Source organism: Peromyscus eremicus, chromosome 5 (assembly GCF_949786415.1).
Source record: "Peromyscus eremicus chromosome 5, PerEre_H2_v1, whole genome shotgun sequence".
Classification (NCBI taxonomy): Eukaryota; Metazoa; Chordata; class Mammalia; order Rodentia; family Cricetidae; genus Peromyscus; species Peromyscus eremicus.
The window spans coordinates 132,556,417-132,573,031 of NC_081420.1; the positions used below are offsets into that span (position 1 = coordinate 132,556,417).

General features: G+C 38.4%; 1 protein-coding gene across 3 annotated transcripts in view; it reads right to left on the reverse strand.

Annotated features, from left to right (window-relative positions):
* The window catches only part of Rpgrip1l (RPGRIP1 like), a 97,245-nt gene that overhangs the window by 62,192 nt on the left and 18,438 nt on the right, over nt 1-16,615 (reverse strand). For all 3 annotated transcript variants that reach the window (XM_059264548.1, XM_059264549.1, XM_059264547.1), the window contains exons 7-10: nt 11,106-11,211; nt 9,163-9,309; nt 7,770-7,843; nt 2,079-2,218 (exon numbers count right to left, since the gene is read on the reverse strand). In XM_059264548.1, the coding sequence (XP_059120531.1) occupies nt 2,079-2,218; nt 7,770-7,843; nt 9,163-9,309; nt 11,106-11,211 (467 nt within the window). The remainder of the gene's footprint in view (nt 1-2,078; nt 2,219-7,769; nt 7,844-9,162; nt 9,310-11,105; nt 11,212-16,615) is intronic.

The window sequence follows — 16,615 nt, forward strand, 5'->3', positions numbered from 1 at the left end:
TGCACATGCATTAACTTCAAAACTCAAAAAAATCCTTACAGATAAGAACCAGCAAAAAAGATGAGGATGGACTCGGTGAAAAAGAATATCTTAGCAACTAAAATACTTAGTAATATGAGTTCTCCAAATCAATTACAAAACAATAGTTTAAAGAGAGTTAAGACTCTATCCCTTTTAACAGTTTTGTTTGAGAGATCAATTCAGATGTCTGAAAGACAAAAGGTTTGGAATTCTTGATATTTAAGAAAATACATAAAAAAACAAATAAAATAGGTGATTTCATTTCCCTTTCTCTGTAAAGTTATGTATGTATGTATTTACTATATGTGTGTGGGGGGGCACGTGGGGGCTGCTGTGTGCACGGGATCAGAGGACAGGGTGCAGGAGGCAGCTCTCTCCTAGCACGTGTGACTTGGGGATGGAAATGTTCATGAGGCTTGGTGGCAGGATGCTTTCGCCTGCTGAGCCATCCTGCTGCTCCTTATTTCCCTTGTCGTTTAAGAATGTGCAGTGTGTCTATTTTTGGAAATGGACTGGGGCGACAGAGCGCTTCTACTTCAAGTGTTTACTGAGCAACTGTAGGACCATTACAGAAACAGGAAGCACTCAATAGTGGCATTAAAATCAGAAGCCTCCTAAGTCAGAAGTCATGCCACCACTTAATCCCACCTCTAGAAAAACTCCTAAGGAACGTATCAGTCAGTTTGATCACTTGGTGGAAAATACTGACTGCTGTGCTTCACCAGAATAGACTCCATTGACTATATGTTCCTATTTCCTATTTCAGGCTTGTTGAAATATAAAAAACATGCCTAAGCAGTTTTAAGGTGTTATTGCTTATGGATGCATTCTAACTATAGAAATATTAAACATGGCCGGGCGGTAGTGGCGCATGCCTTTAATCCCAGCACTCGGGAGGCAGAGGCAGGCGGATCTCTGTGAGTTCGAGGCCAGCCTGGGCTACCAAGTGAGTCCCAGGAAAGGCGCAAAGCTACACAGAGAAACCCTGTCTCGAAAAAACAAAACAACAACAAAAAAAAACAACAAAAAAAAGAAATATTAAACATGAAAAATTATGTTCCATTTAGTCAATAAAATGTGACCCTGTGGTAAGAGTACTAACTAAAAATATATTCCTCTTACTTAGTCTGTATTAACCTTTGTTGTTGTTGTTGACACAGGGTCTTGCTATCTAGCCCAAGGGGGTCTGAAATTCTCCTGTCTTGGTCTCCTGAGTGCTATGATTATAGGCGTGTGCACCATGCCTGGCTGTATTAAACCTTTAAAATTCTCCTGTAACAGAACTGCAAATGTTCCAAAGGAACAACCTTATTACTACATTCCTGGGTGTATGTCATGGGTGCACACACACACAGGTTCCACATTGAATGAAAAATCTGTCCCCCCCACTGTGTATCTGTATGCACTGGGTATGCTTGTGTCTGTGTGTAAAGCAGCAGTCCAGACATCTTTAATTACATTTTGTTTCTATGAGACAAGACCTAATATGATTATGCTTAATGATTATTATTTTAACAGGGACATTCTGACAAAGCGTCTTGGTTAACAAAATCGATGTCGACATCCCACTATTAGATCATTCAGTGTGATCTATCAAAACCAGCAAGAAGCTACTTCTCTCACTTGCCCCTGCTTTGGGTTCTTCCCACTGCATCTGCCACGACCTGAACCATTACAGACACCTCTAACTACTGGTGGCTTCCATGTCTCATGAGTGCTGGTCTTTGTCTTATTTGCTGTATCCTCAAAACTTAGAACAATGCTGAACACATACTGGTGCTCAATAAATCCTTGTTTTCTGCCAAATAAAGAAAAGCTCAGAATTTAGGGATATTAAACTAATGAAAGACAGCCTGGATAAAAGTGACTCTGAGGAAAAAACACCAGTTCTTTTGGAATATGTATATATTCCAAAATGATCTGTCTATTTCAAAGGAACTGTATGTATATAGATAGCAGGATGATTGGCAAACAGTAGGCATACAAGAAGTCCTGATTGCCTCTGTAAATAAGCATCGGATGTCCACATCGGAAAACAGGTGGTGATTGCCATGTACCTCTCTCGGTCTTCAGTCTGTCGAGGACGGCGGTTTTGTCGGTCAGGTCCGATTTTAAGGCAGTTTCAAGCTGAGCGATTTGCACTTTCATCTGCTGCTCCTTCACCTTCCACTGCTCTTCCTGGGCAGCGCCGAAGGCACTGCAAAACACACGTGACACGCAAGGATTGCTGGGAAGTCGGCCTCACCCGAAAATAATAAAGAGAAGCTTTTAGTGGCCGAGACCACTGTCATCATGTCTCAGGAATTAAGTAAACATATGCTGGTCTGCTGCTGTTGAAACCGAGGCGCCTTGCTCAGGCTGCGGTTAGGGAACATGAAAGAGTTTGTGGGATGAGCAAAGGAACTGGCCTTAATTTAGAGCTCCAAAGTCAGAAGAGTTGGCAACATGCAGCTTTTGTGGACTAGGAAAGGAATTCAGATACTGTACATACTCCAGAGGAATCCACGGTTCCAAACCTCAGCAACTGAGAGGCGAGACTGTCCTCCCCACTAACAAGCCCACGCACTCAATACTGCGCAAAAGTGTTTTTCACCTGATCTTTAACTCTGAGGAAGCTGTGAGTCTGTAATAACAGACATAAACGATGGTCTTCTGAACTACAAGGTGCTCATTCTGATACTAAGAAGGGCTGCAAAGGCAATTTTACCCCCAAAACCAAAAACAATAGGCTAAGAACAAATGATTTTACTTTAACACAGATTATTATAAAATGAGTGCCTCTAATCTAATAAGATTATGAAGACAGAATTATAATTGATTCCTTAATGAAAGTGTAGCACAATTTTTAGTTTTTTTGGAGACAGGGTCTCTGGCACAGGCTAGCCTTGAACTCCCTATGTAGCTTAAAACTTGTGGCCTTTCGGCTTCTACCTCTCCAGGGCTGAGACTACAGCTGTGCATGCACCCCCCACACCTAGTTTATGTGATGCTGGGGACAGAAACTGGGGCTTTGTGCAAACCCTTCACCCACTGAACTACATCTGCAGCCCAAAGTAGTTTCAGTTAGGGTTTAAATCTGCTGGTGATCGAGGCATAGCATACGAGATGAAAGCACTAGAAATCAACCGTTTCCTTATCGAGTGGGTCCTGAACGCGGTCAACAGTGGTGCTACGGCAGCTAGCTTCACTGACACTCAGGGACATTTCAAAGGGAAAGGCCTGGCAATTCATGTTTCTGTAGCTTCCCAGGTGATAGCCAGACTTCAGGAAAACTTAGCTTGATCTGCATTTCAGCAGAAAGCCATTATCTGTGAAGCTTAACTTGAGTGAGTAATCACCCACAGCTTTGACCCTTCTACTTATTTTAAATTCAGTAAACGAAACGAAAATCCATAAAATCTGGTTTTATACTGATGAAGTAAATGGAAAAGAAAGGTACTATTGGAAATTGACCTTAATGCTGCTCCCAACTAGCCCTGAGGTTTTAGTCCAACAGATACTTTCTGTAGAAGGCATAGCTTTAAAAAAAAGGGGGGGGGGATTCATTTCACACCTTGAATATTTTTATTGCATTTAAAATAATATAACCTTGAAAATAAATGGAATTCTAGAAGTCACTCTAAAGATGACATCTGTTTTCCTCTATCAGTATTCTCATTTCACATATGGATCCTTAAAAAACAAAAACCATGGAACTGATATGCCAATATCTTAAGCTAATTTTTGTCAAAGGTAAAATTACCTAGACTTAAATGAAATCTAAATAAAACACACATACTTTAAATACTAAAGAATATTCCTTTACAAATTCACTTAAAAATGAACGTATATAAATTTTGTGTCTAGCCAAATTAATCATATACATGAATGTGAGTACATGTATGTGTATGTGCCTTCTATCATTAAAACCATGCACCACCCGGAAAAAAGACTAAGCCTGATGAAACAGGCACAGCTATGCATGCCCCGAGATGCCAGCAATTAGAAACAGTAGTGTTCCAACAGTGGGCGCCCAGCAGAAGATCACCAGCAGCTAATCTGGCAGGAACATCAGAAGCTGTGTGTGTTTAAATTAAGAACAATTTAGCAGCCTGGTTTCTCCAAACCCACAAAATACTAGCGTAAATCAGCATAAGTCAATCTGAATTTAGCCCATGCTATCTCCCCTCTAAATTTAGGACTGCATTCCAACGGAGTTTCATGAGGAATTCCTTTTGAATTTACTATATTCCTCTATGCTTGCAGCCATCTGTGTAGCTATAAATGGCGAACCACATCTGGCTCCATTTTCTCTGTGAGGGCCATATACATGATTAAATCTGCATACGAGAGGAGTGCGGAAGAACTTTTTATCATGAAAATGTTTTTGTCCACACCAACAGTGGCAGTGAGGGAGGCTGACTGGTATGTTCGGTGACAGCCTGCAGGAGGGCTGTTGGTGCCTGTGGTCACTAGCATGCCCACTGGCTGCCTTGGGTCTCAAGGATACTGTTAATATACACCCTTGATTAAAACATGATACGATCAAAACAAAAGCTGAAAATTCCTCTCTACTCTTGGGTCTTTTTCTCACAGCAAAACTTCACCGCTCCAACATTACAGGACTTCACGTGAGAAATGAGGAAGAATAACCCCCTCTCTCATGAAAAAACCCACAGGTACTTCAGCAAGAGGACTGCAGACAATCAGAACTCATGTTGAAGAAATGAGCAGGGTCTGTGGGTGGCCAGCCGTGCTCTTTCAAATTCTGAGCAGTGTCACAGCATAAAAACGTGATCTGTTTGGTTCTTGAAAGGTCACTACAACAGTCAAACTCTAAATGGCCTCTTTCTTCTTTTTAAAACAAACAGCCATTAGATCAACATCTTTCAAAAAATTAAAACGTAAAGTCACTTTTAACGGGAATCCTGGACCCAACCATAAGATGAAAACTTGGCAGTGGATGGTGGTAGTAATGGTTTGTGCACATGAGAGTGTGTGTGTGTGTGTGTGTGTGTGTGTGTGGGTGTGGGTGTGTGCGCGCGCGCATGCTCAGTAGGAGAGGCTCAGGGAGTGTGGTGGAACCCAGATCCTAAGATCCTAATAACCTCCCCAGGTTATATGTACATATTGTTCTTAAGGCCTACTGCATCCACAAGTTCCCTGGTACCCGAACTACACTAATTTCAGGAATGGAACACAGCCTTACCATATTATTGCATGAAGTTTCTCTTTTACTTGAACAGGAAGATTTAATTGCAAAAAATTATTCTGAATCTTAAAACTGAACATTTCTCAAAGTTCTTATTTCCTGGCATGGTATCAAAAATGTTTAGCATATTAAAGAAGTCTCATACCAAGTACTAACATGAGGGTTTTATCTTACCACATGAGTCTCTAATATGTCACATGTCAAGTAATAAACACATTCAAAATTTCATTTAAAAAAGGAAGATGAGAATGCAATCTGCAAATCATCTTTTTCTCCTGAAAAACAGCCAACTCTGAATAACAAACACATGCTCTCCTTTTTAAAGCATGCGATCATTATGACTAAGCAAACAAGTAGCATTCCTAGTTTCTGATTAACATTAATTTCAGCAATGATGAATAAGAGTGTAACGAGAGAAAAGAGTGTAAGAATCTACGGACAACGGTGACATTTGCAGTTTCTCTATGCTTCTGAAAACATACTGAAGAATTCCATCAGAAAAGTTTGATGTTCTACTTATGATTACACGTACACTTGGACTCTAGGCTTATGTGCCATTGATTTTCTGACATTGTTTTGATGCTCATTACAGCCGTTTACTTCCATACATCTCATCTAATATCTACGTGTGAGCTGCACAATGAAGCCTGTTTTCAGTGTGATGAGGAAAAAAAGTAGTGCAAGCCCAAAACATTAAAAAAAAAAGCAAAACCTTTAAAGATTTACACTCTTAGATCATCTTCTAATATGGAAAGATAAAGTTTTATGGTGATTAAGTAAATATGAGAAAAATATGCCTTGTCAAAATTCCATTTCTGTATTACTCCCAGATAAGTCTGATGTTTTTTATTCCAGGAAAAGTGTGTCCAGTAAATTCTCAAGTTGGAGAGAAGTAGAAATTTAGAAGTAACGGCCAAATGGCACTTTTTGTATTTAGAGCACATTAAATTATTTAGAGTTACAAGATATTCAAGGTAAGTATAAATCAATCAAAATCTCTGCATGTATGTATGATAGGTCCATTATTTCATGGATGCTTCCTTTTCACAAATATAATTTTCAAACGCAATTAAAATGAGGGACAGTGGTGCACTGGGGAAAAAGAAATCAGGTTTTAGAGTAGAAAGAACTGGGTTCAGTTCCACACTGCTCCCCAGCAGCACTGTGTGGCTCTGCACAAGTCTGTTCATCTGGCTTCTCAGTCACCTCCTTTACAAAACACAGGGATACCATCGATTTTCACACTAGGGCAGTGTATAATGTGTACAACACCTGAAATTTCAAACATATGATCATAAAGTATATATAGATACATCAGTGTAAATATACACACAATGTTTTAGAGATGGAGATATAAACCAGGAAGTGTAATAGATTTTTTTAGGTCAAGTTAACTAGAAAGGGACCGGTACAAAATGGTCTAGAAGGAAGTTTTATGCAATTCCACATAAAGATGTTTAGCTAGGCTACTCCTGCTAGAGGGCCCTGAATATTTAACTGGTAGCCTACTGTTGCTAACCCTTAACAGACAGAAAAAAAAAAAAAGGTGCAAAGCATTAGAATAATGCCTAACACAGACTTAGGTCGTGTTTCCAAGTAACCAAAATTAAATTCCCTACACACTCTGTCAGAACTAAAAATTCAAAATTTAAAATGTATATTAATTTGCAAAATATTCAATTAAAAAGTTAAAGACATACTTTTGGCACAGACACTATTTTCTAAGGTTTCAGTATATTATCAATATGAAGCAATGGTTGGGTATCAGATAAACATAGTTACCATGCTAAATCTGCTCCCATGTCATCCCACATCTGTCATCACACATACCCAAAAGACATTAACAATTACACAGATATATATCGATAGACACATCAGAATCATTTAATAAGATTTAGCCATGGAGTAGAATTTTGTTTTAAATATTACCAGAAGGGGTTATTTTCTAAAATACTGTAATTATGAAACATACTAAGAAATGAAAGTGAAGTAGTTCTTCAGAGTTCATCTTGAGCTGAGGCTGAGGTGCCTGAGTTTCTCTTTATATATTGCTAGAGAACCTCTTTCCCCACCACATTCACTGCTAAGATGCTGGAAAGCCCAGCAGAGAGAGTCAGGCACATTCCAAGAACTTCCCAGGCCTCCTGACCACACACTCTTCAAGAGCATATGCTATCTGTCGAAGGTACTTCAGCCCTGTCGGACCTCCCTTGTCTGTAACCTGAGCTCTAGACTCCGACAACCCAGCGTGCCGACATCACAGGAGGGATGCAGAGCATCCTGCATGGCATCTACCAGCCTGGAGCTTGTGTAAAACAAGTGCCAGTGCCAGTTACTGGAAACAAAACAACCCAACTCTCCACGTGATGATAGAATACAGCTCAGTAAAAAACCAGTTACCAATGCCTTGAAAAAGCTTATTTTTCTATTGCAAAGTAAGTATATGTCTAGCCATGACCTGTTGCTAGTTTTTAAATCGATATTAGATACTGTGATAATAAACACTTTGATTAAAAAGAGCCCAAACAAGAATGAAATACATAGAATTGTGATTTACCTGTTATAAAGTTTATCATAGTTTTCCTTTAAAAGTTCTCGCTCCTTTTCTAAATCATTAATTCTATCCTGCAGCTAAAATGAAAATAAAATTACAAAGAGTTTCCATGGTTCAGGGTTAGCACTCTAGACTCTGAAAATAAAGTTATACAATAAGTGATTATCATATCAATCCATACAGTAAGAAAACCAGGAGGGGACAGCCATTTGTCTAGTCTGGGTTCCGACATTGCAGCTGCTGACTAGACCACATACAGTGCCTGCATTCAATTCAGTGCTGATTTCTTCCATGTTGTTAAATAAATATTCCTCTTTCAATTTAGTAGAAATGGATATACTATTTTATGAACGCAGGAATCAGAACTCAATAAAGAATGTGTTAAGAGCTTTCTCTTAAGTCCCTGGAAACATAATAGTTTTCACTTTTTTCCATGATGAATTCCATCATTATATTCATTTTGTATTAATTTCCAATTGGCCCATAAAAGATGAATACTAACTGTTCTTTGAGTTCATAGTTCAAACACGTTTGTTTATCACTATTTAATTTAAAGACACAATTTCTCTTGTTGCCTGGAATTTATAAATGGTACCACACCATAAGAATAAATTGTATTCCTTATTTTATCCTAATGAATACTTTCAGAAATAAACATGATTATTAGAAAACACAGTTATTAGATCATTATGATTAAAATGTGGATTGCTACACTGTAGCATTTAAAGTTTTATCAATAAATATGCTCTGTAGTCACTTTTTTTTTGCTATCGAGCAGAGAACTTAAAAGTCATCTCTATTTTTGATATTCTCTTTTGATGCCAGTGAAAGAGAGACAGGCAAAGATTCTCCTGGGTGCAGAACAGAATGTAAACACCTATTCCATTTCTGTTCTCCACAGAAGTAAGTTTAACAGACTACAGAACAAACACGGTGCTAGTTGGGAGATATGAGTGGCAACAGTAACAGAAGGGTAAGTTTCAAAACAACCTCCCAGAAAGAAGATAATTTTACAAAATTGCTGACCTAGGAGAGCATACCATCCCCCTCAGGAATACATTATTCCTCTAATTTCATTCTGTGTCTCAATGATTAAGAAGTCATATTCAGGAAGGCTCCGTTCTCTAGGTCATGTGATATCACCTTACTTTTCTTTTCCCCCAAGGCTCTTTAACCCTAGATAAACAGTGGCTCTGAGCACATTTGCGGGTATTTTAAGGATCAGCTCGCCACTCATATTCTGAACTACCTACTCTGTTCTGCTGCATTCAAAATACCAAATACAGAGTTCAGGATTTTGACATAAATTCAATTTTTGAACTATCTCTCTTTTACTTTTCAAAAGAGTTCTAGAGAAAATTTCCTGCAGCAAATGACATCATGTCCTGGTGCTCACCTCCTCCACTCTTCTTTCCGAAAACCTCACCGAATGCAACTGCTTCTCCAGGCTGCAGCACTTCAAACGCTGCTCCTTAAGCTGCATGTTTAGCTCATCTCCATTTGCCATCAAGGCATCATGGCTGATCCTGAGCGTTCTTTGCTTCTACAAAACAAAGAGAGGAAAATGTAAGCATTTAAAATCTGATACTCCAGATAACTAATTACAAATCCATCCACGGCTTTATCCTGGATGTTTACAACGCACAGTTTATTCTTCAAGTCATAGACATCGGGCATGTGATACAAGGAAAGAGAGGGTCACTTAGCACTCACAACACAAATTCTCTCCTCTTTATTTGTCCCCAGGCTTTGATTTCTTGACAGTGACCAGTATGTAAATTAGTTTTAGCAATTAATTTTCCCCTTTTTACTATGGTTATAGTGGCTGGACATGCTGTCTAAAATGCTTCAGCATGGGTCAAAAAACACGATCACTGACAGGGAAACTGAAAAGATTTGCCACCAGACCATAAATAAACAATTTTGAATGGTTAGATTTTAATTTTAATATAAATAAGTTTTTAAATTCTGAAAAAATATTTACAAATCTTTAAGTTGTAAAAATTATAGGTGAACATGATTTATATTCAATTTTACATACTTAAATGCCATATTTTTTAAAAGGTAATAAAACAGGTTATTAATGACAAGTTCTTCTGTAGACACCATTTGACCGGTGTAATTCCTATTAGAAAAGTTCAGATTAGTTCAGATTACCGCTGTATCATGACAGCATGCTACCTTTAGCGACTTTCCTGCAAACTCCTCATGTCATTGTGGCTGTTGGCCTTAGCCTCTCAATCTTTTCCCTCCCTCTTTCCCTGAAGATGTCCCTGTACTGTAGCAGGCCCTTGTTATTTGAACAAATACACCAGGGGTCACTGTTACATGGGAATCAAGATAGTCAGAGAAGTAAGAGAACACAAAATCATTTTTCAGTTCCCCTAATTCCTCACTTCTGAAATTGCTTTCTCCCACACGTATTTTCAGTGTGGAGGAATCTATCTACACACCGATAGAGGTAACACTCCTACGCACAAAACAGATTCCTCTCCTACAAATCTGTGCTTCTATATGAAAGGTGGTTATACTTGGCATCACAGGAGGTTCCTGTAGGTTGGAGGATATCACTTAGGGTATGTCTGAAAGGTACATAACTACTTACTTCAATAGTGCAGCAGGCATCTATGAACCTGTGCTTTACATCAATGTACAGCTTTCCTTGTCTCTGGACTTCAAAGAAAGCATGACTTCATATAAATTCTGATCATCTGGAATGTTTTGGAGTTCATTAATTCCAGGACTTCTGTTAATTATGCAAAGCCAATAAATAGTAGCTCTGGGAGGGCATGTCCCTGTGTACCCATAGTTACTTGAAAACCATCTTGCCTAAATATGTCAAAGTTTAAGATAAATACACTGACAGCCGATATTATGGGTACTCACATATTTTCTGATAATGGTGGTGACCAAAGAAACACAAAACCAAACCAAACAAAATTCACATCAAAGAAAGAGTTAACAGAATGTAATTATTGACCCGTTCATAACTCTGGTCTTTACTGCACACATGTGAAAGTGAATGTGTGTGCAAGCACAGAGACTTCTTCAGTATTGCAGGCCCATTACATGAGCTCAGAAAAACAGGAGATAAAAAAGAATGTTCACGGCATGAGGGGATGTATGGCAGATGCACTTGTTAAGATGATTTAGGTATTTATAAAAAGTCTAAGTGGCTATTTAGTAACTGTTATGAACAATATACAAAGAGGAATTATACACATTTAATAAAGCAAATACTAAAATAAAGACTCAGCGTTATGACCATTATTAAAAGTACAACTTGAATACGATTTTCCAATCCTTTTCATCTGTGAATAAAGTAAATAATCACGGTACCTCTTGAAGCTGAATAAATTTCCCTTCTATGACTGAAAGGGCATTGCTCTTCTCCACTAGTTGTCTATGAAGCTTAATCATTTCTACATTGTCCCGAATATTTGACCTTCAAAATTGGGTTTAAGAAAAAGAAAAGAATTAATAGAAGTTAAAAGGAAAACAACACACACACACACACACACACACACACACACACACACAACTATGGTTGGTTTACTTGTATATAACTAAAGTTATCTAAAATTTTATATCATTGTAAATTATGGTAGATTATTTAGAACCAGCCAATATCCATTCTGGAAGGTGTATGGACAGACCCTCTGAATTTGAAGGGAGTTTCCAAACCTGATGGCAGTGTTAGTGTCATCACACCGACAGTGTAGACTGACAGCTATTTTAGGATGTTCTGAAGAACTGTACAAAACCATCAGTTTTCAGGCAGCAATGTTTACCACAAACCCCATGCTTCCCTGAAGGACTGCCATGCTGCGCTCCCTCCCCGAGTGCAGAAGAGACAGCAGTATCATCCCCTCCCTACTACTCCTTCCACACACATCCACAAGATTAGCATTTACTGCAGTTTCCTCTTGGAGTTTCAACTTTTCAAAATATTTCCAAAAAAAGTGACTTAGCATTTTATACTAATAATGCCCAAAGCTGGCATTTAAATACGTTACAGATGTGCCTTTAGCTGTAAGAGATTATCTGATGTCCACAGGATATATAGAAACCTTAGATGCTGCAATACTAGTTTGTATTTTTCCTACTGAGATTAAAGCAAATGTAGAATTTAACAGGAAGATCTTGTTAAAGGTTAATCATAGATCTAAATGAATACCTGTTCTCAAAAGGCATTTATTTTCCCGACAGAAAAAAGCTTCCTTCATTTAATGCCACATTTAAACCTTCTTAAAATTGTGAAGCCTTGATTTTAAGACTTCACTTTAAAAAATATAAAGGTAAAAAATTTAAATTCAGAAAATTATTTCAGCATTTAAACTAAGTAATTTTACTTCTAAGGCTTACCTAGCATTCACATATTGGAAACATTGTCACAAGGCCCGATGGAACCAGCAAATGCACTACAAAGCTCACACATCTGTAAACCAGCTGAGGACTTGAAATACTCAGTTTTCCTCTTTGATATTTGAAAGTTCATTGTATTTTGGCATTGCACAGTTAGTTGTCCTCACACAGAAGATAAACAAGTCCAAGAACCTGGATCCTTCCCAGGGCACAGTCTTAACACAATGTTAAAATAATTATGTGTCTAAAACAAATTCTCTAGCAGTTCTGAGCACAGATTCAACAGTGTGCTTATTGCTATTTTTCTTGTTGTTACATTTTTTCACTAAAATACAATATGAAGAAAATATATTTTAAATAAAGCATAAAGAAAAGATTCAAATTTGTTTTCATTTAAATTATGAAAAAAAACATTTGAAATCAAAATACAATTTACTTATTTTCCCCAGAATTACTTGGTTTAACCAGTCAACAATGTATAGCATCTACTGATACAGATGGACAGAATTTGACTCAAAAATATAAATTCTTTGTTATATTCTCTGTTGTCTTAGTCTTTTTAAAAAATACTCTTTAAAATCTTGTATTGTGGGCTGTACGTATGTCTGTGCACCAGGTGTGAGCCTAGTGCCCCCAAAGGGCAGAAGGCATCAGATACCCTGAGACTGGAGTTACAGATGGTTATGAGCTGCAGTGTGGGTCCTGGGACTGGAACCCAGGTCCTCAGGAAGAACAGCCAGTGCTCTACGTTGAGCCATCTCTCCAGACCCTTTCTCAGCTTTTTGCTCTTTTTATTGGGGGAGGGAAGGAGCTAAGGATCAAATCCAGACAATGACTCTAATATTTTGTTTTAAAACAAAATTTCCAAGAAGAAATCAAATATGTTTTAAAATTAACTGTAGCTTAATGTTAATAACAAGCAAAATGAACTGTAGCTTAATGTTAATAACAATCAATTAAGTCTCAACAATCAGTTTAGTCACATAGCATTACAAAACCTGATGCTGAATTCTCTTTGTATTGCAAAGGAGAGCAAGTGTTTTAAACATTGCAGTATTTTGGCTGAAAGAGTTCTACTGAGCATTGCCCTGAATGCGTTGGAGTATGGACTCCAGAATATTGGTAAGAAAAGAGGCAGAGCATTTTATACTAATGACACCCAAAGCTAGATATGAACACAACTGTTGCTATTTGAAAACAGCAACAATAACGTGGCATTTAAAGTACAGTCAGTTTACCACAGAGCATGGCTATTCCAGACAATGCAAAACCTTAATTCCATGGGAGGGCTTTGCAGGGAGCAGGTATTCTGATTACTCTGACGACAATAATCTGAAGATGATAATTTGTCACAAGTGCTGGTCAGAGATATAAAATACACCCACATTAAAATTAACACCATGATACCTGTGGCATTGTGTTCATGATGGACAACCAAATCAGCTCAGACCCGATAAACAATTCACCATTTTCACATAGACGAACGTCGGGGAAAGAATAAGGGTGGAGGTGACAGGATGGAAAAGAGATGTCCCCAAAGGCTGCTAAGGACGTCAGAAGTGAGAGGGAGCAACAGGCATCACTACACAGCCAGTCCTAGACCTGGGGACAAAACCCACGGTTGGCTTCCTTAGAGGAAGAGATGCAGGTTAAGGCACCACAACGTTTCCAGAGACCTCTACACAACAACACTGCCTCTTTTTACACCCAGAGGACAAGTCTTCAGGATGGTGATGTCCTAGCAGAAAGAACTATGCACAGGGCACCATTCAGATGGACTCTGACAGTTACGCAACCATTTGTATGAGCTGCATTACACATGGTAAAAAGAACCTGCAGACAGATATCAAGAGTTCTAATTAAATGCTTTGCAAAAAAACATTTCTCAAAATTTCAACAAGGATTTTGAAAAACTATGAAAAATTAAGTTGGAGAATGCAGTGACTTTATTTTTCTTTTTTGCTTTCTCTTTTTATAGATAAGACTTAGAATTATGATCGGATCTTCTGAAACTATGAGAAAAGTTGTTGGCTCCTCTCTAGATTAAAAACAAGCTGAAATAAATTAGACTTTATGTTGAAAAAGTAACCCAGCTCAACAACCTGTGTGCCAACTTTCTCTTGTATAATTTGAAACAGCCAAGCAATAAACTCTGAAAAAAGAATTTCGAATGGAAGTCTTGAAAACACTTGACTCCAGCTTTGCTACTGGGCGCCATAATAAATCCAGAAACTTAAAACCTCAGCTACACTGGAGAAAGAGAACTTTCAGTGGGGCTATGTAATGTATAGTCTAATACGAAGGCTTAGGAAGCAGAAATCATCGCTCCAGTTGAAGTTTCATATATTGTATTCCCTAGACACTGGCCTCCCCTCCTTACCTACCAGCATTTCACTCCTTGCTACAGTAAGGATTATGAACAGCATTCTACAGGATGCGGAGAGACTCCATCACACAGAAGCTATGCTGTGAGGCTCTGGGAGGCAGTGATGTCGAATGTTTACAAGACAGAATGGAAAGGATCACTGTGAGTAATAGTCTTAGGCTGGCCGAGTCCAAGGGATAAAGCTAAAGCAATCAGAGTTAAAAATGTTTTAATATTCTTTCTAAATGGTACTAGAAACTTGATTATCATATTGTTGAAAGAAATGTAGGTCACTGATGACTGGGAAAAACAAAACTAAACACACACACACACACACACACACACACACACACACACACACACACAAACATTAGCAAGGGTGTTTTGAACAGGACCACAGAAGCTTCTGATAAATTGAGCAGTGACTTTCCCTAAAACTGTCAAGAATAGACATGAAGGGTAATGGTTTTGCTCAAATTTGCTACTTGCCATCATGGGTACAGGCGACTCCCTGATTTAAGACTGCACAAAGGAACACAAGACTATGTAAGTTCAATGTGCTAATACAGCATAATTCTCTTGGTGCTGGAACAAAAACAAGTCCTAACTCCAGTACTTTCTTAATGTCACCATCCAGAGGAGTGGAGGGGACAGATCTGACAAAATTTCGGTATGCATGTACTCACACTGAGATGAGGAGAAGTGGCTTGGGAAGAGTAACCTAAATCCTGGCTCACCTTCTAGAGATGGCCATGTTTAGGATCAACTTTAATGGACTTCAATCGGAGGTTTATTGTAACAGCTATGGGAATCTGGGACTTTTTAGGCAGTATTTCCAAAAGCCCAGTGGAAAATGTACTTTCACCGGCTATTAATCTTGCAAAAGTGAACTGAAGATTTTTTATTTTTTAAATTTAGTTTTATAGGATGACTCCAGTCTACAGTAAGAACAGATTATCTCACAATTATCAGAAAGAATGAATGGAATAACAGAGGTTCTAATGACAATAAAATGAAAAAAATAAAAAAGTCAGGAAAATTATTGGGTAGGCAAATCTTTCAGATATAGAAGGTCCTGGAAGTAAGTGACTTGTTTACAGAACAGAGAACCACTGGCCCATTTCTTTATTCATTTATTAGAGAAATAAAGAAGTTGGACAAAGTGCTTAAGTGATTGAATCAATGCTCAAATCTAGTTTTTAAGACCTAAATTTTTCTCATTCTTTGTAGTTACTTTCTCCTTTTAAAATAGTCCTTCCTAGGTTTTCATTTCCCCTGCACTGTCATATGTGGATTAATTCACCAGTTATATGTGCAACAATTTCCACGAGCATTGGAAAAATGTGTTAAGTTGCTATCCAGAAAAATCTTCAATAGCATTAATAACACAAAACACAGGGACAGAAGAATATGGTATTTGGTATACTATCTGTCACTGCACACACACTAAGTTATTCGAAACAATAGGGGAACCTGAAGGTATTTACAAATGACAGACCGTCTCCCTGCATAACAATGTTTGCATGGATATCCCAGGCCCCCATCATATTTCCATCAGAGAACCAGATGTGCCCTCTAAATTAGGGGACTGGGCAATCAGGCAAATCCAAATTGAGGGGTATTCGGCAAACAGCTGTCACTGGACTAGAAAAGAGCAGGGACTATTCTAGAATAAAAGAAACTTAAAAGACATGGCAATGAACACACGATCCTCAGTTGCATCCTAGATGAAAACAAAACAAAACAAAACCTACTGCTTACAAAACAAAAGCTATCAAGGACATCAGAGTAATTGGGAAAAAACTGGATACGGATTTGAACTAAGTGTTGAACGATGCGGCCGTGTTGTTCATTAAAGGTTCTGAGTAACTGTTGTGTAGGGGCTGTTCCAACACTCTCAAGTCTCCTAAGTGCATCCTAGGTGAAGTGACAACAGCACTGAGGGAAGGGAGGGCAGGGAGGTGGGAGAGGAGGAGCAGAGGGAAGGAGGGGACAGAGGCTGGTAAAGAAGGAAATGGCACGGGAACTGGGGAGGAAGGAGAGGGAAGGGAGAGAGAGGAGAGAGAAAGAGGAGGGGACAGAAGGAGAAGGGTCTGTGCAGTAGCCAAATGCAGAAACA